This window comes from Notamacropus eugenii, chromosome 3 (genome assembly GCF_028372415.1).
Source record: "Notamacropus eugenii isolate mMacEug1 chromosome 3, mMacEug1.pri_v2, whole genome shotgun sequence".
Classification (NCBI taxonomy): Eukaryota; Metazoa; Chordata; class Mammalia; order Diprotodontia; family Macropodidae; genus Notamacropus; species Notamacropus eugenii.
In genome coordinates, this window is record NC_092874.1 from 299274952 (window position 1) to 299292243 (window position 17292).

At 45.4% G+C, this 17292-nt stretch overlaps 1 protein-coding gene across 5 annotated transcripts in view; it reads left to right on the forward strand.

The window, feature by feature from the left end:
• GRAP2 (GRB2 related adaptor protein 2) overlaps nucleotides 1-17292 on the forward strand; it is a 94185-nt gene that overhangs the window by 69848 nt on the left and 7045 nt on the right. For all 5 annotated transcript variants that reach the window (XM_072656206.1, XM_072656205.1, XM_072656207.1 and 2 more), the window contains 3 exons: nucleotides 5418-5509; nucleotides 8197-8316; nucleotides 15203-15455. In XM_072656206.1, coding sequence (XP_072512307.1) covers nucleotides 5418-5509; nucleotides 8197-8316; nucleotides 15203-15455 — 465 coding nt within the window. The remainder of the gene's footprint in view (nucleotides 1-5417; nucleotides 5510-8196; nucleotides 8317-15202; nucleotides 15456-17292) is intronic.

A 17292-nucleotide genomic window follows, 5' to 3' on the forward strand; every position in this document is an offset into this window, starting at 1 on the left:
TGTTTTTAATAGGAATGGGTGTTGTATTTCATCAAAAGCTTTCTGTGCATCTATTGAGATAATCATATGGCTAATGTTGATTTTGTCATTAATGTGGTCAATTATGCTAATAGTTTTCCTAATATTGAACTAGCCCTGCATGCCTGGTACAAATCTCACTTTATCATAATGTATGATCTTTGCATTGTTTTAATCTCCTTGCTAGTATTTTTTTTTAATTTTATTTAAAATTTTTGCAACAATATCCATTAGGGAAATTGGTTTGTACTATGTTTCTTTTCTCTATTTTTGCTCTTCCTGATTTAGGTATCAGCACTATATTTGTGTCAAAAAAAGGAATTTGGTAGTACTCCCTGTTTGCCTATTTCCCCAAATAGTTTATGCAGTATTGGAACTAATTGTTCTTTAAATGTTTGGCAGAATTCACTTCTGAATCCATATGGTCCTGGGGATTTTTTCTTAGGGAGCTCATTTTTGGCTTGTTCATTTTTTTTCTAAGACTGAGTTATATAAGTATTCTATTTCCTCTTCTGCTAATCTGGGCATTTTATGGTTTTGTAGATATTCATCCATTTCACCTAGATTGTCAGATTTATTGGTATATGTAATTGAGCAAAATAACTTGTCATAATTGCTTTAATTTCATCTTCATTAGTGGTGAATTCACTCTTTTCATTTTTGATGCTTGGTAATTTGGCTTTCTTCTTTTTTAAATCAAATTTAGTAATGGTTTATCTCTTTTACTATTTTTTTCATAAAACCAGTTCTTAGTTTTATTAATTCAATGATTTTCTTACTTTTAATTTTATTAATCTCTCTTTGATTTTCAGGATTTCCAATTTGGTGTTCAACTGAGATTTTTTATTTGTTCTATTTTAAGTTTTTTAGTCTTATGCCTGATTCATTGATCTGTTCTTTCTCTAATTTATTGATGTAAGCATTTAGAGATATAAATTTTGCCTTAAGTAATGCCTTGTCTGTGTCCCATTTTTGATATGCTGTCTCATTGTTGTTCCATTCTTTAATGAAATTATTGTTTTTATGATTTGCTCTTTGATCTACTCATTCTTTAGGATTAAATTATTTAATTTCTAATTAATTTTAATATGTTTTCCCATATTTATTGAATATAATTTTATTGTATTTATTTTGTTGTCTTTATTCCCACATTTATTGAATATGATTTTTATTGTATTATGGCCTGAAAAGTATGCACTTAATATTTCGGCTTTTCTGCATTTGATTTTGAGATTTTTATGCCCTAATACCTGGTCAGTTTTTGTGAAGGTGCCATGTACAGCTGAGAAAAAGGTATACTCCCTTCTATTCCCATTCAGTTTTCTCCAGAGGTCTACCATATCTAACTTTTCTAAAATTCTATCTCTTAACTTCTTTTTCCTTAACTTGTAAATAAATAAGCTTCCTGCCTCCAAATCCAGTGCTCTAACACACTATCTCAATAACCTACTTTGTACAAAACTGCCCATCTTCAGTTATCATAGGCTCATACCATTCTGAGCTGGAAGGGACTTCAGATAGCCACTGACCTGCCCCCATCATTCTACCGATGAGAGAGCTGAAGCCTGCAACTGAAAAGACTTGTCCAAGGTCACACTGATACAGCAATGGGCTTGGAATCACAGTAGCTGCACTCACATTCCAAATCTGCCACTTAATTTCTGTGTAGCCTTGGGTAGGTCCCTTAACATCTCTGGGCCTCCCCTCCTCTTCTGGCCAATTAGAGGGTTGAAATAGATGGTCGCTGAGGTTCCTTACAGCCCTAGAGCTAGGAGCCTATTTCCATAATCCTATGGAATGGCAAATTTGGGATAGGAACCTGCCGTGAACATCTGCTGCTTTGGCATTCCCTGTTTTGAGGTCCCTCCTGGCTCTGACATACCATGTTCTAAGACCTGCTCCAGCTGTGACATTTGGTATTCTAAGGCCTCTCTCAGTTCTGAGGCTCTGAGTTCTAAAGTTCCTCCCATCTCTGACTTTCTGGGTTCTAAGCGTCCTCCCAATTCTGACCTTTCCTAATCTAAGGCTCCTCCCAGCCCTGACATCCCCTGTTCTAAGGCCCCTCCCAGCCCTGACATCCCCTGTTCTAAGGCCCCTCCCATCTCTGGCAGTCAGTCTGTGACCACAGCTTTGACATTCTAGCTCCTCTCCACAAAGGGCTAGGGCTGACCAGACAACCAAGGCTGTGACTACTGTCCCATAATCTCCCCATTAGCTTTTCATGGCACCAATCCTCACCCCATCCAGGTCCCTCCCAGCAGTGCTTAGGACATTGTCTCCATAAAGTCATTGTTAAAAAGAATTATGGATTAATTTATTTTTCCTCCTTAAAAAAAATTCTATTATTATAATCTTTGATTTTTACATCACCTTAATTTACTGGACACTAGGTGACACAGTGAATAGAAAACTGGGCCTGGCTCCAGGAAGCCCTGAGTTCAAAAGTTGCTTCAGACACTGGGTGACTCTGGGCAAGTCACTTCAATGTTTCTTTGCCTTAGTTTCCTCATCTGTAAAATGGGGTATAATAACAGCCCCTATTGTGAAGAGTTGTGAGGATGAAATGAGTTAATATGTGAACAGAGTGGCAAACCTGAAAGTGCTCTATAAACACTAGTTATTATAAAGACTTCATTCAATTGTGAGCTCCTTGAGGGCAGGGTCTGTCTTTTGCCTCCCCAGCACTTAGCACAGTGCCTGGCACATAGTAAATGCAGACTGAATGGCTGAAATAGAGTCCTTCCCCTGCCACTTATTTTTAAATGAGAAAAAAGCAATTCAGCAAAGCCAACTATCAAATCAACCAACTCTGATGGTATACACACTACTCCACACCCGTAGTCCCCCACCTCTGCAAAGAAGAAAGGAAAGCTCCTTTTCTCTGAGGCCAAGCTTGGCCATTATAACTATTCAGTTAAATAATATTTTTTTCACAAACTTTGCAGAGTTGTCATATCCCTTTCCCAGCAGGCCCCCGGAGAAGCAGGCTAGCTGCCCCTGTCACTCAGAACATTTTTAGGCCCCTTTTTATAGCCCACCTGGTGCCTCCCATTCAAACATTCCCTATCAAATCTCTACCTCCAGACCATGAGCCTGACTTTGGCAAAGAGCTGAAAGACGGGACTGGTTACTCTGGATTATCTATAGATATTCTAAAGAGCTCTTCATTTGGACTAGTGTAGGAGATTCTGACTTTGACCTTTGGTCAAGACCCAGAGGAGGACAAAAAGACCTAGGAACCATGTTCCCTGGTAATCCGTGTGCTGTTGCGCAGTCATGTCCAACTCTTCATCACCTTCGTCTTGGGGTTTTCTTGGCAGAGAGACTGGAGTGGTTTGTCATTTCTTCTGCAGCTCAGTTTTACAGATGAGGAAGTTGAGGCAAACAGGGTGGAGTGACTTGCCCAGGGTCACACAGCTAGGAAGTGTCTGAGGCCACATTAAACTCATGAAGATGAATCTCCCTGATTCCAAGTTCAGTGCTCTGTCCCAGTGCACCACCTAGTTGTCTTGATAATCCTCGCAATTTACTTAAAACTCCCAAAGGAAAATCTCAATAGTAATTATCCTAAGATACCCTGACCGGGTGACTCTCCTGATCATAAATCTTCAGTGGCTCTTTATTGCCTCTAGGAAATACCACATCCTCCAGCCTGGCACCAAAGACTCCTTATAATTTGTCTCCAGCTTTGTCCTTCTAGACTCATTTCATGTAGAAGAGGTCTGTCCCAAAAGGGAAAAGCGTGAAGTCTGCAAAGATAACCTCCCTTTTTCTTTGAGGCCCAACACCAATGGGTCAGAGACAACCAGGTCATCCCCACCAGATGGTGCTTAAGGAGAGGTCCTTATCCTGGATAAGACATCACTGGGCCCATCCCCCAGGCCTCTCACTGACATTACTCATGGGCAAGCCCATCATCTGTAAAAAGAAAGCAGTCCCAAACAAAGCATCCCCATCCCATGAGCTCCTAAGAGCAGGCAGCCAATTGGCGCCTTATATATATCATGTGTCATTAATTCAGATGAGAATTCTAGGTATTCTTCAAAAAGTGATGGATCATCTCCTACCTCTGGACATTTGCATAAGCTATACCACAGGAGTGGGACAGACCTTCCTCACCACCTCTGGGAATTCTTCCCTTCCCTCGGCGCAGCTCATGGATCACTTCCCCTTGGAGCCTTTCCAGATTCACTCCCCCCTTGTTAATACTCTCCCTCTCCTCAAATTATCCTCTATTTACTTATCTGGTTACAATCAGTGGACTGTAATCTCCTTGAGGTCAACAGCAGTCTCATTTTTTTGTATCCTGAGGCATTATTATTAACTCATATAACCTTTAAACCATAGCTATTATTATTATTAACAACAACAAGTCAGAGACCCCATCCAGGTAGCATGCCCAGTGCCTGGCACACCAAAGGCATTTAATAAATATGCACTGAGGCAGTGGAGGCCCCTGCTAACCCTAAATTTAGGGTCCTAGAAATGCCTTGACCAAGGTCAGGCGGGGCTAGGAATGAAAGCCAGGTCGTCTCTCTGCTTCCACTATCCACAGGCTGGGGCAGGGTGTCTGAGGATCTCCTCTGGCTTCCTTCTATTGGCACATTAGTATCTGCTTCCTTGATCAGAAAAGCAGACCGTCATTTGTGAAGACTCTTGGGAGAGCTGGACCCTGAGGTTCTGAGCTCAAGAACGTCTGCGTTCTAGATGTTTGAATGGAGAACCATCAGCTGTAAAGGGTGGGGGCAATCCTTGACAAGTCAGGGAGTGGCCCCTCTTTGGACAGCACCAGGGCCCTGGTACTGGGTGGGGACAGACAAGTGCTTTGAGGTTCCCCTTTTCTTTCTCCCCTTTGGAATCATTTCTTCCTTCCCTATGAAGCACATTGATTCATTCCACAGTATTCATTAAGCACCTGCTAAGCTCCTGGCCCTGTGCAAAGTGCTGGAGACAACAAAAACAAAGATCAGACAGTAGCTGCCCTGAAGGAACCTACATTCTGGTGAGGGGGCGGGGGGGAGGAGGAGTAAGCATTTACTTATGTTTACCATGTTCACAAATATCCTCTAATTTGGTAGTAATGTGTAGACAACTGAGTAAATGCAAGACACATAGAAAGATCAAAAGTAGTTTCTAGGGAGAGGCACTAGTCCTATCACTTTACTACCAAGCCACAGTTTCCTCCTCTGTTAAATGAGGGACTAGATGACATCTAAGGTGGGCTTGGAGCTGAACTTTGAAGGAAGTCAGAGGACTCTGTGTGCTAGAGGCGAGGAAGACATGCACACCTGGCATTGGGAACAGCTTGTGCAAAGGTTTGAAGAAAGGAGATGGGATGTCAGGTATGCGGTACAAGCAGGCAAGGATAACATCTGGACTCCTGGTTTTTTTCCATGCAGATTCTCAGCAGCCAAGATGAATGGTTCAAAGCTGAGCTGAGGAGTCAAGAGGGCTACGTCCCCAAGAATTTCATAGACATTCGCTTCCCTAGGTAAGTACCATCAGAGTACCAGGGAACCTTCTGTAGGGTTGGAGATAGTGTGTGTGTGAGTGTGTGTGTGCGTGTGTGTATGCATGTGTGCATATGTGTGCATGTGTGGGTGCGCATGTGTGCATGTGTATGCATGTGAGTGTGTACGTGTGTGTGTGCATGTGTGTGCATGTGTGTGTGTGTGTGTGTGTGCTTACAGGGAGGGAGAAGGGAGAAGAGAGGAGAGAAGAGAAGAGAGTTATATATAGCATGTGTGTGTGTGTGTGTGTGTGTGTGTGTGTATCTCACAGTGGGTAAAGCACTCGTCCTGGAATCAGGAAGACCTGAGTACAGATCCATCTTCACACAAATTCCTAGCTGGCTGACCCTGGGCAAGTCACTTGGCCCTGTTTGTCTCAGTTTTCTCATCTACCAAATGAGCTGGAGAAGGAAATAGCAAACTACTTCAGTATCTTTGCCAAGAAAACCCCAAAGAGGGTCATAAAGAGTTGGACACAACTGAAAAATGAAGCAATTCAATAGAGAAACAGATCTATATATACGGTTGCTATAACTCAAGTAGCTAGATGGTTCAGTGGATAGAGCCCTAGGTGTGGAGTCAGGAAGATCTGAGTTCAGATCTGTGACCTTGGTCAAGTCACTTCCCCTCTGCTTGCCTCAGTTTCCTCAACTGTAACATGAAGGTAATAGCAGCACCTGCCTCCCAGGGTTGCTGTGAGAATCACGACACAGAGCCTGGCACGCAGTAGGCCCTTAATAGATGCCTGTTAGTTAAATGCTTGTCAGAAGTCTTGGCATGTTCTCACGGGATCAAACTGAACTCTCCCCATTCCCAGTTCCCTTCTCTTTACAGAGCATCGTGGATTGAGACATGATGTGTTCCATTGTATGTCTGGGCCCTGGAGGCAGCAGACCTGGATTCAAATCCTGCCCTCCATGGCTTATCAGTTGGTTAATCATTTGTTCTCTCTGAGGCTCAGTTTTATCATCAGTAAACTGTGCAAAAGGATGCTGGGACAAAAACACTCTGTGACTTGTAGAACAGGATAGAAATCAATGCTGCCATCCCATTTTTCTATAACTATTTGTTATTCACCTGCCCCTTGCGAAGCTGTGAGTAATTAGTCTTAAGAGGCCTCTAATTAGCTCTTGTTTAAGTCTGTGAATATTTGCCCTAGAGATGCCCCTCAAAATCCTCTGGTTCCAGACCAAGAAGTCCCCTCTCCTCCTCACTAAGACCAGGCTGCCTAGCTGAGCCCACATCCCCATGGCCCTGCCCGGAGGGGTCACATCTTCCTTCTGTCTCTCTGTGTCTGTCTCTGTCTCTTAAGCTTTCTCTCTCTGTATCTCTGTCTTTGTGTCTCCATCTCTGTTTCTGCTTCTCTCTCTCTCTCATTCTCTCTCCTCTGTCTCTCTGTCTCTCTCTGTCTGTCTGTCTGTCTCTCTCTCTCTGTCTGTCTGTCTGTCTGTCTCTCTCTCTCTCTCTCTCTCTGTATGTCTCTCCGTCTTTCTCTTTCTCTGACTCCGTGTCTCTGCTTGTCTCTCCCCTTCTCCGTACACTACCCCCAGCAGTTCTCTCCCAGAGCTATACAAACACCAGCAATCCCCATCAATTATTACTGTCACCATCACTGATGTTTGTTGCTCCCTCTGCCTGTCAACAGTCTCATAGGATACAGGCTTAGAGGTTCAGGAAATGACCTCAAAGTTTATCTAGCCCAACCCTCTAATTTTACAGAATGGGAAACTGAGGCCCAAAGAGGGGAAAGTGGTTAGCTCAAAGTCACAAACTCCTTCCTGATCCTAAAAAGAAAATACTTCCCTTGACCCTCCAAGCTCCATTCTCTTCCCTCCTCCCATGTATCTTTTATATCACTCCCAGGAAAATCTCTTTTATACGCAGATTGGGCCAAGTCAGTGCAGAGGTCTGAACATAGTAAGAGCCTAATAAATACGTATTGCTCTGGGCTGTCAGGCCCCTGCTCAGAAATCCTTAGTGGTTCCTTCGTCCCTACAGGAGGTGCAGTGGAAAGAATGTAAGTACAGTAGGAAGAGGTCTGAAGATCTGAGTTTGAATTCTGCCTGGCTCTTCAACTCTCTAGGCCTCAGTTTCCTCCTCTGTAAAATGACAGGCTGGGCTAGGTGGCCCCCGGGTCCCTTGTGGCTCTAAATTCAGGCTCCTATCACTTGATCGATCAATCAATCACTGAACTGTTATTAAGCAGCACATTTACTGAGCCTCCCCGCCTCCCCGTTGTTCTATGGGTCACCACTCTCTTTTCACTCTCCCTGTTCCCATGGAGTTTTCTGGTCCTTTGCCCCAAGAAACAGGAATGGAGGATTCTCCCTCTGGAGCATCCTCCCAGCGGCCCTTCTCACCCAGAAGCTGGTCCTCATGCCCCTTCCAGCAATGACTCACTCCTACATTGTCCCTGACTCTGTACCCAGTATATTTCCATGACTCAAGGTTTCCCAGTTGGACAATTACTCACTTCGGTGAGATTTACTGCCTGAAAAAAAATTAGAGGATCAATTTTGTTTTAGAGGAAGGCGTTTCCTCCAGTCCCTTTTCCATCTCGGCCCCACCCCCTGCCCTGGTCCATTTTCCCTGTTCTCCTCCCCTTGCTGTACCCTTGGCTCACCCTCTTCCTCATCATTGTCTCCCTTCTCTGTCCCCGTACTTACAGCTGGTTTCATGAGGACATCTCCCGACATGAAGCAGAGAATTTGCTCATGGGCAAGGATGTCGGTTTCTTCATCATCCGAGCCAGCCAGAGCTCACCTGGGGATTTCTCCATTTCTGTCAGGTACTGACTGGTGCTACCAGGTAGCTGCCTGCCGGCATGGGGGATCTGAGGGATGACCCAAGGAACCATGCCTTTGGAAGTCATGAGATGTGTGAGCAGATATCAGAACACGGGGAAGGGGAGGCTAGGAGCCGAGGGAGGCAGGGGAGAGCCCAGGACTCCCTCATAGTCCAGACTTAGAGTGTAAATTCTGAGTTGTCTGTACTCTCACTGATACTCCACAAAAGTCCTCCTCAGAAGTCCTGCTTTGAGTGGGCCTGGCCTCTGTCTGGCATCCCAAGGCCCAGCAACGTTCAACGTTTGGGGAGACACAGCAACAGCCTGACCACAGGTGGATGGCATCTTCTGGGAATGTCTACCAAGTCTGCCCATCACTTAGTCAATCAACAAGCATTTATGAGGTGCTGACAATTATTCTGAGGGAGCTAGCTTCCCCATCCTCATTGGGGACATCGGAGAGGAGAGAGTTGAAGGGGCCAGATAAAGGACTGACTGCAGCCTGGAGGCGAGGGCAGCCACTGCTCCTGGATGGCTACCACTCCAAAGAATGACCCTGAAACAGATGTGAGTGACTCGCCTAGGGCTATACAGGAAGTGAGGGACTGAAGCAGAATCTGAACTCAGTCCCTGGGACTCCAAGTTCAAGTGTCTGTCCATGTCACCTTCAGCCAGCTCTTCTCTCCCTTTAGGCAGCAGCTTCCTTCTCTCTAAAAGGAGGGGAACACACTGGGGCGGGAGGATGCTGCTGCCTCAGATAGAGAACACTGCTGCCTTGGATACTTGAAAGGCTGATAAAAGGAGGAGGTAACGTATGGGGGGATGTCCATTGGCTCTGCAGAGGACCAGGTTCAAATCCTACGCTGCTGCTTACGACCTGGATGACCTTGGATAAGTGGTTTTCCCCCTGTAAGCCTGTTTCCTTCTCTGTAAAATGAGGAATTAGACCAGATGTGTGGTGTTTCCTCTAGCTCTAGAGCTACTTGTTCCTATAACTATTGAGCTAAGTGACCTTGGGCAAGTCAGCTTAAAGGATCCATCCCTCAGTTTCCTCATCAGGACTGGATTAAACAAGCTAGATAATGTCTGAAGTGTGCTTTAGAAACTCTAGCCATTCTCATGGTTGTGGACTGGTGTCCTAGGAGGTCTCTCCCAGTTCTAAATATGTGATTTCATGAGTCCCTGAATGTAAGATGAAAACATGAAAATATCGACCAGAGTAAAGGCTGGCTTTGTTTAGCCCTTGAAGGTGTGAAAAACACTTCGTATCCATCTAAGTGAAGAGGAGGATAGAGTCAGGAAGACCTGAGTTCAAATCTGGCCTCAAGCGAACTGTATGACTCTGGGCAAGTATTTAACCTTTACCTGCCTCCGTTTCTTCCACTGTAAAATGGGGATAATAACAGAAGAACAGTGTGGTAATAAGCTAGGTATTACCATTGTCGCCACCTCATTGTATCCTCACAAAAGACCTGGGGGTACTATTAATACTCCCATTTTCCAGATAAGGAAACTGAGGCTGAGAGCTGTTACATGACCTACACGGGGTCTGAGGTGGGATGTGAACCCAGGTCTTCCTGATGCTTTTTCATCATTTTATCCATGAGATATCCAGCTGCCTCACTAACATGACCCTGGTGCGGGCCAAAACCTGGAGAACCGAACAGAAAGACAGGCATTGGCCAAGGGACGCATCCCTGGTCGTTCGGGTCATCAGTCAGAGACAGAAGGTTGTGGCTGCTCCTGGGGCCCATATCCAAGCATGCAAGCAGGAAATGAGTTTTGTCTTCAAGGGCACGGAGGGCAGACTCTCCAGTGAGGCTCATAGTGGGACAGTGAAGGGGGGCCCTCCTTCCAGTTCTTCCCTATTTTTTAAACAATTGCTGTTTTATTACTTTTAAGTACTCTAATCACCGTCTAGGTTAACAAATTAGGAGCCCTGCAGAGGTCTGTTTTAATATTATTGTTAGGTTGATTGCAAATCATTTCTATTTCCATCCACAGAGAAATAATTTGTAATGAGCATAACAGCAACTTCCATCCAACTGTGGGGTGGCCAGCCCATTTGAATATAGTCTCAGCCCTTTGGCAGGTTAAACATTCCCCGTGGAAGTTTGCTCCGGTAGCCTAGTAGGAGCTTTCCTAAAAACTGATCAAGCACAACAGAACTGAATTAAGTGGAAGTAAAAGAAGACTCCAGTGCTAATCACAACGACAAACTGCTGTATGGTCCTGGACAAGTCTCTGGGCCTCAGTTTGTCACATATGTGTCATATGAGATGCGCAGACTAGTCCCAGCTTGGTGATCGATCAGTGCATTTATTAAATGTTCCTGTGTATCAGGCAGAAAAAAAAGAGAAAAGAAAGAACAGTGCCTGACCTCAGCTAGCTCACTCTCTACAAAGAGAGACAACATCCCAAATCATTTTTGAGCAGATGCTTCTTCCAGCCCAGGTCCAATGAGAGAAGTCACAAACGCCAAATCAGTGACAGCTAAACTGCCCAGAGAGCCACAGTTTTTGCTTCTGATTTTGCCATAATGCATATTAGAGGCAATGGGCGTAAGGTGTTAGGCTTGAAGTCAAGGAGATTTGGGTTCAAATCCTTCCTTTGACATGTGGTAGTTGAGTGACCCTGAGCAGATCACTTTAATTTCTAATGCTAACCCATTCCTTTGCATTTATCTACTAAGCTATCAGCAGCTGGGTGGCACAGTGGATACAGCACCTGGCCTAGAATCAAGAAAGACCTGAGTTCAAATGTGACCTCAGACACTCACTAGCTATGTGACCCTGGGAAAGTCACTTCACCCTGTTTGCCTCAGTTTCCTCACCCATAAAATGAGCTGGAGAAGGAAATGGCGGGCAACTCCAGTATCTCTGCCAAGAAAACCCCAAATGAGGTCACAGAGAGTTGGACAAGACTGAAATGACTGAACAACAACAACTAAGTCATAGATAGACTGCAATATGTCTCTGTGAAGGGAGCTGCCACACCAAGAGGTCCCCCATGTAGTCCAGAGAAGCAATGTGTAAAAACAGAAAAGCCACTGGTATAGAGTCAGGAGCCCTGGCTTGGAATCCAGGACCTGGCACTAACTTGCTTCATGCCCTTGGGTAAACCTCAGTTTCCTCATCTGTAAAAGGAAGGGATGGAATCAGATGGTTCTTTCAAACTACCTCCATCCTCTCTGAGTTTCAGTTTCAGGATGGGGGATCCTAGATGGGACCTTGGAGGCCACCTAATCCAGCCCCCCTCACTTTACAGTTGGGAAGACTGAGCCCTGGGAGATTTCATGGCTTCATACATCCAGCTGGCCCCAGGATCTGAGGAGACTGAAAGAGAATCTACCAAGGGCCTTTTGATGTCCTTGACATCAAAAACATCCTCAGCTCCTCCAACCCTCCTTCTTGTTAAGTCTGCTTTACCTCCAATTTCAAAATCATCTGCAGTGAGGGCCGAGGAGGGCCACGTTCCTTTGCCATAGCAATGTGGCTCCTCATTAGCGTGACTGACATTATTATCATGCTGGACGGACCATAAATCTGGGCAGGAGCATCTCATCATGTAGTCCAGAGACCCATCTTTTAATAGGAATTCTCTCTCCCATGCCAGTCTCAGTTCTGGTACCTTATTTCTAAAGGCCCCCAGCTGGCCAGTTGTAACCAGAACCTGGAACCAGAGATGGAAGGACCATAGGGCAGGCAGGGCTTTTCCACAGGATGGAAGAGGAGCCCATCACCTCCATCCACAGCCATCCAAGGCACCATCCCAGATGGCTGAGGCTTACCCACAACTCCATTCACGCTGACTGAGGTCCTGCAGCCAGGTCCAATGCGGACAAGGCTGGCCTTCAACATGGGCCACTGCCTTCCTGCTCTGCCTTTCCTGCTTCCTCTCGCCAGGGAGGTGGGTGGGGGTCCCTTGGCTCAGCCACAGGGGCTCAGCCTCAGCCTAGGAGGGACGGGGATGCACTACCTCAGTATTCTTTCCCATTGACTCACTTTGCCTCTGAGGCAAGAATTCCAGCTTTATAATGGGTTACACAACTCTGGCCCTGACGTTCAACCTGGAATCCTCCTGATAACAGAAGGGTAGTTGTTTCTAAACTTTAGCCCTTAGATTAAAGATAGCAAATAAAGGATCAGAACTTCCTTGGGATAACATCTCCTCCCCCCCCCCCTCCCCCCCGCTCTTCCTCCTCCCAAGCAGGTTAGGAGCCTTGAAATGGAAAGAGCCACCACCCAGCGATGAAGTTAACAACCATAATAGCTAACAGCCACATCACTCTCAACAATTTACCAAGCCCCTTCCCATCCATAATCTCAAGCAGGCAGAGAAGGGGGCAAAGGTAGGGGCAACATCAGAGTCAAGGAGACACAAGCTTGAGGATCAGATCTAGAATGGACAAACTTGTGACCCTGAGCCTTAATTTCATCATCTGCAAAATGGGCATAAACCATTCAACAACTCCATCTCTCACCTCCAAGCCTTTGTCCCGGCCGTCTCATTCCTCTCTCCACTTAGGCTTCTTACAATTCCTGATTTCCTCCAAGGTTCAAGTTCTGCATAAGGCCTTTCCCAATTCTGCCTACTTGGCCAAGTTGCTGGTAGTACAGTATGGCACATAGGGCTAGGAGTCAAGTCCTGATTTCAAATTCCACCTCAGATAACCAACTAGCTGTGTCATTCTGGGCAAGTCTCAATCTCTCTGTGCCTCAGTTTCCTTGTCTATAAAATGAAAGGGTTGGTGTCCATGACCTCTAAGGTCCTTAGAGTTCTAAATCTATGATTCTAGCAGAGGTAGAGAACCTGTAGCCTCAAGGTACCCGTATGTCTAGTGCTTTGCCCCCCAAATTATCTCATACCTATTCTGTATGGACCCACATATATCCATATTATCTCCCCCTCCCCCACAGGAATGTAGGTTCCTTGAAGACAAAGACTTCTGTTTTTGTCTTTGTGTCTCTAAAACCAGGCATGGGGCCTGGAATACAGCAGGCATTTAATACATGCTCATTCCTCCCCTGATTGCCTGAATCAATATTCACTAAGTACCTCTTATGTTTCCAGCACTACACTCTATGCTCTAGTATAAAAAGATAGAATATTCTCTGACCTCAAGGAGTTTATATTCCACTGGAATGAAACTCACCTCTCTCAATGGATTTGTCCACTTTTTTCAAGCATTTATTCTCTCTCCCTCCTGTCCCCTCCATTTATTTAACAAAATTTTTATAATAAAAATAAAACTCTCATAACCAATATTCACAGACTACAAGACAAAGTCTCCCATTGGCCAAGTTTTATTCCACATTTTAGGTCTGCCTCTTCTCTGGAGGTAGAAGGGCAACAGCTTGCTTCATGGCGGTCTTCTTGGTCTCCTGTCCCAATGACCAGTGAATAAAATCCGGCCACTCTGCCCCTGTATCAGCCCATCCTAATGAGGATTTGGGATGGTTCATGGGATCTTAGAAGCCCTCAAGTCGGATCCATTGATAGTTGAGACTCCTCTCTCCTCCATTCCCACCAAGTGACTGCCGGCTTTTCCCTGAGGACCTCCACGGAGAAGGCTCCTCTCAAGGCAGCCCCTACCCCACTTTAGGCCAGCTCTTATCCTTCAGGTCCAAACCTTGCTCTGCCATTTCTCCCATTACTGCTAATTCTGCTTTCTGAGGCCAAGTCAAACAAAGTCTAATCCCTCCAAGGATTCGTGCATTTGCCTGGTTTGTAGGAACAGCTAGGAGGTGATACAGTGTACAAATCATTGAGCTTGAAGTCAGAAAGACCCAAGTTCAAACCCAGCCTTGGAGGCTCATTAGCAGAGTGATCCTGGGCAAGTCACTCTCTGCCATCTGTAAAATGGGGATAATGATAGCACTTACCTCCTCAAGTTGTGAAGATCAAAGAAAGCACTTTGTAAAAAAAAAAAAGTGCTATATTAATGCCAGTTATTATTCACTATTGTAAATTCTTGTTGACCAGTTATGGAAGGTCCTCAAGAGGGAATTCTAGTAAATTTTTAGTCATATAAAAGCTGGCAAAGACCTAGAGTCATCTGGTTTGTCCATTTGATAGAGGAGGGAATGAGGCAAGTTTTCCCTCAAGTGGTCTTCCTCCTCTTGACTTCCAATCCTTGGATTCTGTCTCTGAGCTCCTTTTTCCCCTTCAATCCTACAATCTTTGACCTTAGAATGATGGTCTATCTTAGATGGCTGGTCATAAAGGCCCTACTCCTTCCCCTTTAACGATGGGGACCATGACTTTCCAAAGAAGATTGTTCGATTTGGGGTTGGGCTTTTGTTTTTTTTGGTAGATCCAAGTACTAGGAAAGTTTTCTTGACTTTAAGCTGAAATTTGATTCTCCACTATGCTGCCCACTCTGGACATCCTCCTCCCTTCCCACCACTGTCTCGGCCCAAGCAGAATCAGAGTAATCTCTCTTCCCCAGGACAGCCCTTCAGGTACTTCACATACCAGATAAGTTTTGAAACTGAGTCCTTGACCACTCTTTGGCCTTAAGGAACTCACAGCAGTGTTTGCCAGTGGTTGGGGTTTATTTGATTGTATTTTATTTTTATCTCTAGTAGAGAGGCTGGTTTGAGTGTCCTTAACAGAATCTGGCTTGTAAAATGGCTCTCTGCTGATATAAAATCCCTCTTGTGTTGTGGGAAGGAGCACCCGTCCTGCTGTCCCCTCGGGGTTGTGGCCAGGCTGCTGCTCTCATTCTCCCCAGACAGAGCTGCATATCCAGGCTGGGCTACGTCTTGACATAGATGCTTACAATTCCCACAAGACCCCCAGCATCCCTCCAGATGAGTCTCCTGGAGGTGCGTATGTGGAAGGACCTTCCTTTATAATGACCCCTTTGGGTTTTGCTTGGGCCCAGGCATGAAGAGGATGTCCAACACTTCAAGGTCATGAGAGATGCCAAGGGCCACTACTTTCTGTGGACTGAGAAGTTTCAGTCTCTGAACCAGCTGGTGAATTTCTACCGGACTTCCTCCATCTCAAAGCAGAAGCAAATCTACCTGAGGGATGGGAGCCGAGAAGACCTGGTAGTACCTGGGGACAGCCCGAGGGGAATGGAACCCCGTGGAGAAAGAGCTTCAGATATGAGAGCACCATTTCTACAACAATCAGTGAGTTAACAAGTATTTATTAAGAATCTACAATGTGCAGGACACCATAGGAAGTATTGAGGCAAAAACAGAAGAAAGGCAAATGGAAGGAAGAGCAAAACCATTTTAATGGAATGTAATTGAGCAGTGCATATGATGAGTGCTCAACTAATTCTCATTGAGTGAAACTGAGTTTGAATGGGGAGACAGTGTGCCAATAACTAGATGCATAGGAGATACATACAGGGTTCCTGGGGGCGGGGCAGGTTATAGAGTGGAGGCTCTAGAGGCAAGGTGGGGCAAGGTGAGGCAAGGTGAGGCATGGGACTTGGAAAAAGCTCCCACAAAAAATAGAGTTTGAACTAAGTCTTAAAGGAAGCCAGGAGGCTGAGAAGCAGGAGAAAGAGAACTCCAGGAATGCAAGAGAGCAAAGGCATAGTCAGGAAATGGAGTATCTCCAACCCTGCCTAGCTCTGAGATGCCAAACAGTCACAACACATTGCCTCAGTTTCCTTATCTTTAAAATGGAGACAAAAATGGCACAATGGCTAGAGAGCCAGTCCAGAGGTAAAAAAGACCTGGATTCTAGTCCTGTCCTGTCTTGGCCTCAGTTTCCTTCTCAGAAAAAGGGGAGACTAGAAATATAATGGTGCTGAGGAAAAACCACTAAGTCAGGAGTCAGAGGACTTGGGTTCAAATCTTTCCCCTGCTACTTATCATCTCTGCTACCTGGAGCAAGTCACTACCTTCTCTGAGACTCTGTTTCCTCCTCTGTACAAGGAGGGAGATTGAGATAAAGGACCTCTAAGGTCCCTTCCAGGATTCTATGATGTAACCTCAAAGTTTCCTCAGGAGGACAGCACATTGTCACCCTTAAAATGAGATATGCATGAGTGAATAGTTTTTATTTATAGGTTTAATTAACATAACCATTCTGTCAGAAGCTATGAACTCATTTTGAGTGGGGCAGCTGGGGGGTGCAATGGATAGAGCACCAGTGCAGGAGTCAGGAGGACCTGAGTTCAAATCTCACCTCAGACACTTGACATTCACTAGCTGTGTGACCTTGGGCAAGTCACTTAACCCCAATTGCCTCATCCTGGGTCATCTCCAATCATCCTGATGAATATCTGGTTACTGGATTCAGATGGCTCTGGAGAAGAAAGTGAGGCTGGTGACCTGCACAGCCCTCCCTCACTCAAAACAAAGGCAAGCGCAAGTCATTTCTCTGGTGGCATGGTCTTCTTTGGCAACGAGGAACAAACACACACATGAACTCATTTTGGGAGGAACTATCAGAGGGCTAGAATGGGGCACTGGCTAGAACCGCAGAGAGGCCCTGTTGGGAAAGAGCAGAACCATAAAAACAAAGAGGAGGGAAATCGTCCTGGACACTGGACAAGGGGGTCCAGCCTGAAAACCTGAGAAGAGGGGGCAAGGGGGTGTGCTCAGCAAGGACGCATGCCAGCTTAGCTAGAAGAGATGGGGCAGTTCTAGTTTCAGAAAGTTCCTTGAACCATGATAGAGTGGAAGGAGCAATGACTGGAGTCCAAAGACATGGGTTCAAACCCTGCCTGGGACTTATTGCTTATGTGTCTTTGGGCAAGTTCCACCTCCCCTGGGCCTCAGTTTCCTCCTCTGTAAAATGAGAGCATTAGACCTCAGAGCCTTTCAGTTCTCAGGCTACAAAACCAGAAATGAATAATCAAGACTTCCAATTCCTAGGATGTGTAAAGGGATGCGAGAGACATGTGCTATTACCCAGTCCCTCTAACTGATACAACTGGGACAGAATGGTCTAGAAAGTCCTAGGATAAGAAAAGAACCTAAGTCTAGACCTGAGGGAACATTCCAAGAA